Source organism: Drosophila serrata, unplaced genomic scaffold (assembly GCF_035046125.1).
Source record: "Drosophila serrata isolate PLE 108 unplaced genomic scaffold, ASM3504612v1 contig_275, whole genome shotgun sequence".
NCBI lineage: Eukaryota > Metazoa > Arthropoda > Insecta > Diptera > Drosophilidae > Drosophila > Drosophila serrata.
Window position 1 is genome coordinate 1301561 of NW_028257173.1, and position 7210 is coordinate 1308770.

General features: G+C 42.5%; 1 protein-coding gene across 4 annotated transcripts; it reads right to left on the minus strand.

Moving 5' to 3' along the window:
• Positions 1-670: 670 nt before the first annotated feature.
• LOC110184981 (FHIP family protein GE18198) lies at positions 671-6794 on the minus strand. Of its 4 annotated transcripts, none has more exons than XM_020953632.2 (7): positions 6523-6794; positions 5451-6356; positions 4994-5390; positions 3225-4236; positions 2589-3164; positions 1960-1998; positions 671-1668 (listed from the first exon to the last, which is right to left on the minus strand). In XM_020953632.2, the coding sequence occupies exons 2-7, from the start codon at positions 6131-6133 to the stop codon at positions 1202-1204; spliced, it is 3174 nt and encodes a 1057-aa protein (XP_020809291.2). In that variant the 5' UTR covers positions 6134-6356; positions 6523-6794; the 3' UTR covers positions 671-1201. The 4 variants fall into 4 exon arrangements, with proteins under 4 accessions (XP_020809291.2, XP_020809290.2, XP_086691134.1 ...); XM_020953631.2 differs by having other exon boundaries at positions 3225-4260; positions 6523-6772; XM_086835008.1 differs by lacking the exon at positions 1960-1998 and having other exon boundaries at positions 6523-6772.
• Between the last annotated feature and the right edge of the window lie 416 nt (positions 6795-7210).

Below are 7210 nucleotides of genomic sequence, written 5' to 3' on the forward strand. Positions count from 1 at the left end.
TGTGACCGATTAGAAATTGTAAACAATTCCACAAAGGGCTTTGAATAATAAGCCGCGGAAAATTCAAAGTTTTGATTGCATGAAATTACGTTATATATTTAATAAAAATAATAATAATAACAAAAACAAGATAACAACAAAAATAAGATCATTAACTTTAGATATCCGAAGTTGGATTCGAATTTTAGGATCGAATCCGAAATCAATAAGCTAGCTTCAAATATTTATTTATATTATTTTGACCATTTCTTCGACAAATCAAGATTTAAAAAATGCATAACTAAGCTAAACGAGCATTAATTTAAATTCCGAAAACTGATATATGTTAGTTTTTCAAATGTTAATAAAACTGCATATTCAATCTAAAATTTTAAAACTATTAAAAATTTTTGGCTAATTTTTGGAATTTTCAAAATTTTGAAAAAATTAAATTTTGTCCAGACATAGGTATATCGATTCGGCTGTTGATGCTGATCAAGAATATATATGATTTATATAGTCGGAAATGACTTCTTCATGGAGTTTCAAGCTTTTGACTGAGAATAAAATACCCTGCAATGGTATACAAATTGATAAAACATCGTTAAAAAGTCAAATTGTAAACAAATTATGATAATTAATAATAGATAATGATAGACATCCCCAAAGTAAATAAATAAATTCAACTCTGTGCATTTTCTTGGACCAATTTAATACTTTAAAGTTCGGTTTTACAACTCTTGTGTAATTTGATCTCGCATATGTACATAAAAGCATAAAATATATATTGCAAAAATACATTTATGTATTGTATATGTGTGGTATGTGTGTGTGAGTTATATAATTCTCTCTATAAAGGTCGTAAATCTTGCATATTGCTGTTAATTAGAATAATTGTTTACATCTGAACACTTAAAAACCACCGTCCTATCTCATTTACGACTTTAATCCTAAATTCTAGTTTGGTTAACACGTGAGTTGGGGTTTCTGTGCACATTAATGTGTGTAAATCTGTTCAAAACTGCGGCATTGTTCGGTAAAAACGACATTGTTTAAAATATAAATATCGATAATTTAACAGGTAAAAAGAATTAATTTCATTAGAGTAAATGGTGGTTAAAACATAAGCCAACAAATCCGTAAAATAATGTATACACAAGTCATCATCATCTGCATTCGTTTCTGTTCTCATTTGCGATCATAAAATCCGCCGTCTGCTATGTCAAAGCGACTGCTCCGTGACCAGCACAACGCTCTGCTCCTGCGCAATGGCTGCCAGTTCCTTTAGCCATTCGTCCAGCAATACAGCGCACAGGGCCAAGTCCCGCGATCGCTCTGTGCCACTCGTGCTGGCAATTATACCCATGGAGGCCACCGAATCGAGGGAGACTGGCTCGGAATTGAAGCCACCGCCCGTCGATGGACCACCATCCATGCCGTGCAACGTGCTCGACGAATGGGTCGTAATGTTGTAGTGGGCGGAGAGCGTCTGTGTAGATCCACCGATGCTGCTGTTACTACTGCTCCCAGAGGCCGCCGACGGTGTCGTCGTCGTCGTTGTGGATCCTGTGCGTGAGGCTGGTACCGATTGCGGTTGTGTACTTAAGCTGGTCTCGCATGTCCCGGAGGATGGTTGGGCAGGCCTTCCGTCTGCACTAGAGCTATTGCCAACCAGGTTCGATGCAGCTCCTAGAAATGTCGAGTGGGATTAGCACATATTTTGGCATTTTATAGATCCTTTCGGGGTTAATTGTAACAGCAACAATAACAGTAACATATAAATGGAATAACACAAATGTTTTACAACTAGTTTTTAAATTTAGTGGGTTTAGTGGAATACGAATAGCATTATGTACAAAGCTCTACGGGATCAAGGAGACTGCAAACTATGTATTTTTTTTAGCTAAGACTATGCCACTTTTTGGTTAGATTTTTTGCTTATTATTTTATAAATACTTTTATCAAGCGTGAAATATTTACCGGTGAAGAATGCGTAAATTTGTGATAAGCCAGATGAAGCTAAGATTTGTTTTTTTGTTTTTTTTTTTAGATTTCATTTAAAAAAATAAATAAAAAGAAAATAATTAATTAGAAACAACGACGCCAGCAGCGGGCATTTTACAGATACATATTTGTGTGTTTGTGATAGCCAGATATTGAACCCTGAATGAGTTTAAGATATTTTTTAAGGATATGGATATTTTAACGTTATATCCATTATTTTTCGATATTTAAGAATTCTATATCATAAAGATTACAATGAAAGTGAAAACAATAAAATAATATGCTCAGCGTAAGGCTGTTATTATCCCTAATTAATACGAATGAATTAATGCTTATTTATAATTTAATTTTAATGACAATTTATATCCTCACAGGCACTCATGCAGGGCTCATATGTGTATGTTTTCTGTGTGTATTTTTGTGAGTGACATTGTGAAATTATTTCGACCCAAAACCAACTTTCTTTCCAACATCCAACGCTGCAGATTTCTAAACGGTTGGTATTTTCTAAATTGTTTGCTTGGTTCTTCTTATTTTTTGTTTGTAGAAAGATAAAAAATGTGCAAGAGTGTGCGATAGGGAAGATTTTGCAGGGTGCAACTTACCGGGCGAAGAGCCATTGGGTGGTGGCGCTGCTGCTGCGGGTGAGGCACTCGATTTCCTGCTGAACATGCTGGTAATGGACTTGCTAATGCTCCGACGTTTGTTGTCAGCTCGTTTGAACGGATCGTAGGCACTTGTGGGCGTCGCCTGTACGGGCGTGGCAGCTGACAGAGTTGCGTACGCTGATCGCAGTAGTCCCTGTGACTGCCCGGGATTCGTAGCAGACTGTAGTTGCTGTTGATTGTGTTGATGCATTGGTGAACCCTCGTTACCCTTGCGGGCGTTCGCCAAACGAAATTCGCGATCAATGAGCGACGAACGCGCCACATCTATGATCTCCAGCGAATCCTCCGTCACAGGTAGCTCAGCGTCGATTTGTTGCTTCAGAATGCGTAGCACTTGGTGGAAAGAGGGTGTATCCGAGGTGATTGCAATGTCGGAGCGAAGCAGCAGCGAGTGGATCAGCGGCAGGGGATACCAGGCCAGACGTGTGATTAGTCCGGTTAAGTGCAGATTGACATACAGCGAGTTGCTCGTAAAGGTTTGCAGTTTGCCCCAGATGGCATTGAGAAAGGGACCTTAAAAGCCAGATATTAACATTTTGATTTTCTTCAATATATTATGGAGATTCTACTCACCTAAGCTCACGGTGCCCTGCGCAAACAAATCCTCCGAGAAGTCCAGATCCGTCAACAGCAACTCGTTGCGATTGTTGTGCGATATGCGCCAGGCTTCGCGTCTGCCATTGGACCCGCCAAGCACGCTACTCAGGCTGCTAATGTTGTGCTCCAGATCTGCATCGCTGGCTGTGGTGGCCAATGTGGTGTCCGTGGCCTCGCTTTCTTCGTCTGCCGGTCGCCACTTGAAGGATTCGTAGCCGCTGGACTCACCGATCGACTGCAGGCTATCCAGCTGCTTCTCCCCCGAATCACTGGCAATAGCAATGGGTCCTCCGCCTCCAAATTCGCTGAAAAACTGCTTGGCCAAATCCAAGGCATGGGCATGAACACGACCCTGTCCCGGGCGCGGCCACTTTTGGTAGCGATAGCTATTGGCCCACTTCAGGCAATCCCTCTGGCACTGGGCAATCCTCCAGTGGGCCTCGAACAGATACGCTTGGATGTTCGCATACAGGCTATCGCCCGTGTGCACCCCATAATAGTTCCAGTTGGCACCGATTGTCTTGCTCATCACCGGCGAGGGTAGACTGGGCAGTGGTGTCTGTTCTCCGGCAGCTGGAGGCTCGTGGATACTCTTGGGCCTGGCCAGGTCCCGGGCCCGCTTCATCACGTCTGGCGTGAGGTCCAGGAAGAATTCACTGCTACTTAGATACGGATCGATCTTGTTAATCTTGTGCCTATGGGAGATGGGCACATGTTTGCCCGGCAGCATGAACTTGAGCAGAAGCTCCAGCATCAGGTCCTCGCAGTGCAGTCCCAGCAATGTATCAAACAAAGCCATCGTCACCATGCATAGATTGGGATCAGGCGAGTTCAAGCGCTCGACCAGAGCGTCCAATATCCTCTCTCCATCGAACTTCTCCGTGTCGAGCAGGAACCGAACGAAGGCCCTCAGCAGTCCGGGTTCGGTGATGGAGCGCAGGATCAAATCCAGATACGACATGGCCGAGATTTGCGAATCGACGTTCGTCTGAAAATGTTTGCCCTTCAGTGTCTGCGAAAATGGAGCGCAAAAAGTTGTTTCGAGATTTCGAGGTGTGTGTGTTTGGTTAGCTACGGGGCAGGAAGATACTTAAGAAACACACAAAAGAAACAGAAAGCTCAAGGCGGTGCAGATCCCTAAGGAGAGACGGCAATTCCTCCAAATAAAACAAATAATTGCATATGTCTTGGGATATGATACTTGGATTAATAGTTTTGACGTAAAATCAATTATTTCAAATCGGAAAGCTGTCCTACGTTAGTTTTTATTAGGTTAATAAATCAAATTTCTCAATTTTAAATTTTAAAAAATTAAACATTTTGCCAACTTTTTTTTTTATAAAAATTTCAAAATATATAATTTTCAAATTTTTGAAAAAATTACATTTTAACCGGACATAGCTAAATCAATTCAGCTTTTGATGCTGATCAACGATTTATATGATTTATATGGTCGGAAATGACTCCTTCACATCATTAGAAGCTTCTGACTAAAATTATAATACCCTACAACCTTTCAGTATAGAAGCCTAATCTTTAACTAAACCAATATTTATCGCAATTCCTCATTTAATCCCAAGACATAAGCATATATAAAAATAATAAAAAAATAAATAAAGAATAGACAAAGGAACAGGAGCAATCATGAGTCGCTTGCAACCAACACCACAGAAATGCATCGAAGACAAATTTTCACGTGAAGAGACCGAGACGGAGACGAGACAAAAGCGTATCGATAGACTAACCTGTAGGATCGCCGGTCCCAGCACGGGCACAATGAATCCCTGATACATAAAGTCCAGCAGCTGTTGTTTGATCATCTCGTGGGCCACCTGCACCACCGCATTGCAGAACTCCAAGGCGTTCATGAAGAGCGTCAGCTCTGGTATCTCCGTCACATCATCCGGCGTTATCCGATGCCAGTCGATGGAGCTGATCTCGATGCTGTTGGGCAGGCGCGAGTAAAGGCCACCCAGGCCGGTCACAAGCAGAGGGCAAATCGAAGAGTACTGGGCTATGTACGTTCCAATGTTGGAGTTCTTCTGTGATAGGGCCATGCACAGGAGCAGGGCATCGCGGGCCTGATGACCCAGACTGCCTTCCCGATGCACATAGGGAATGAGCAGCGAGAAGATGATAAAACTGCAGGGATTAAACCAATAATTAATTGAAAATGCGTCATCTTGATCTCGAGATACTCACTTGGTTGTGGTTCCACTCTTGGGTTGCGGCACGTTGCCGTTCTGTATCTGCTCCTGGACTTGCGTCTGGGCGGAGAAGAAGAACAGGTCCAACAGGTGAACGTTCTGCATGAGGACCACGCACAGCTGGTTCAGCAGTATGACCAGTCGCTTCTCCAGGTCAGGAGGAAAGATTTCACCCTGGCTGGAGGCCAGTATCTTTAGTAAGGGCCGCAGAAAGGGCTCGTGGCAGAGCAACTGGTGGCGCGAATGGCTGACAAGCAGCTCGTACAGCTTCAACTGTTCCAATCGCACAGCGTTGGCATAGCGGCCCGTGGTGCAGGCCCATTCGTACAGTTTGTCCAGCAGATTCTCGCTCAGCAGGTACTCCAGGCAGGGCGCAGCAGGCGGACCGCTGGTCTCCATCGCCGGCAGGGAGACTTTGTTGCAGTGATGCAGCTCTACCAGTAGCAGCGTGACCATGTAATCCAAGTGCGAAACCACACCCAGCACATCGTCGTGCGAGGGCGGAGAGCTGTGCTGGATGATCTCGTGGGCTTGTTGCCAGTGCTTGCAGAAGCTATCGTAGCAGGCGCGCGGATCACAATCGGTGGCGGCATCAATGGGCCGCTGACGTAGGCTGCCGGAATGCCCGGACCCAGCGGAGGCGACGCCCCCGGTGGTGCTCTGACGCAGCCAACTCATGGTTCTAGTTCCTCTAGCTATGTGTGTGCGGTTTGGAGCCAAGAAACCACTGATAACTGCTGCTGCTCCGTGGTGCTGCTCCGTGTGTGCGTTCAGTTTGGCATATGTATTAATGTATAGGTTTGTATGTGTATGTTGGTTATCGCAGCTTTGTGCTTTCGTCCGAATTTGGCCAGAGCGAGTGAGTATATTCCAGTGTTGTTGTTTCGTTAATATTTAGAGGCTAAAAAAAGAAAAGTTACAAACATATCCGTATCACTAAAAGAAAAATGAAAAACGCAAGAACAACAAGTGCACGCCGTGACACACTTACACGCACACACACATATATGTACATGTATAAGTATGTAATTTAGGCAGTTTTCGTAGTTGCGCTGCTGCTCACTCACCTTGCAAGCTCATAAAAATTTGTTGTTGCTCATCGTCACCATCGTCTCTGTTCTTCATGCTTTTTGATCATCGTTCGTTGCCGCATCTTTTGCTCCTCATTTTGCAGTTTTTTCGGAAGTTTTTCCGTGCTATTTGGCGTAAATATTTACAATTATTTCTGCACGGAATAGAAAGTAATAGATAGAGATGTGAAAAGTATATAAAAACACAAAGTATATCGATGTTTTTGCAAAACACATAGCACATATCGATATCTATACATTTTTCGAATGCAATAAATATCGATAAGAGAAACTTCTGTAACTGATTTCGATAACATTTCCTGTACAATTCACCAGCACTCTTCTGTTAACGCTCTCGTTTCTTTAAATTCACCAACACTTTTCTGTAAACGCTCTCATTTTTTTTAATTTACCAACACTCTTCTGTTAATGCTCCCATTTTTTAAATTTACCAACACTTTTCCTTCATGGATGTCATTCTTTTAACATTTACCATTACTTTTATGTTAACATATTTCGTGATTTATAATAGCGTATATCGATAAGTTTTTGGTACACGACATATCGTGAGCAATGCATCTTAACATTTATCTATCGATATTAGGGCATCATTGAAATCGATTAGAGAAACTTCTACAGCAACGTTCTATAATTTTACCCGCAAAATTTAAATGACTTGGCAATA

Excerpts from the sequence above, each read along its gene's own strand:
- LOC110184981 (XM_020953631.2), bottom strand. The coding sequence starts at position 6,133 with ATGAGTTGGCTGCGTCAGAGCACCACCGGGGGCGTCGCCTCCGCTGGG. Across the intron at positions 5,391-5,450 it reads AAGAGTGGAACCACAACCAA|TTTTATCATCTTCTCGCTGC; the intron begins GTGAGTATCTCG and ends TAATCCCTGCAG. Across the intron at positions 3,165-3,224 it reads GCAGGGCACCGTGAGCTTAG|GTCCCTTTCTCAATGCCATC; the intron begins GTGAGTAGAATC and ends CTGGCTTTTAAG.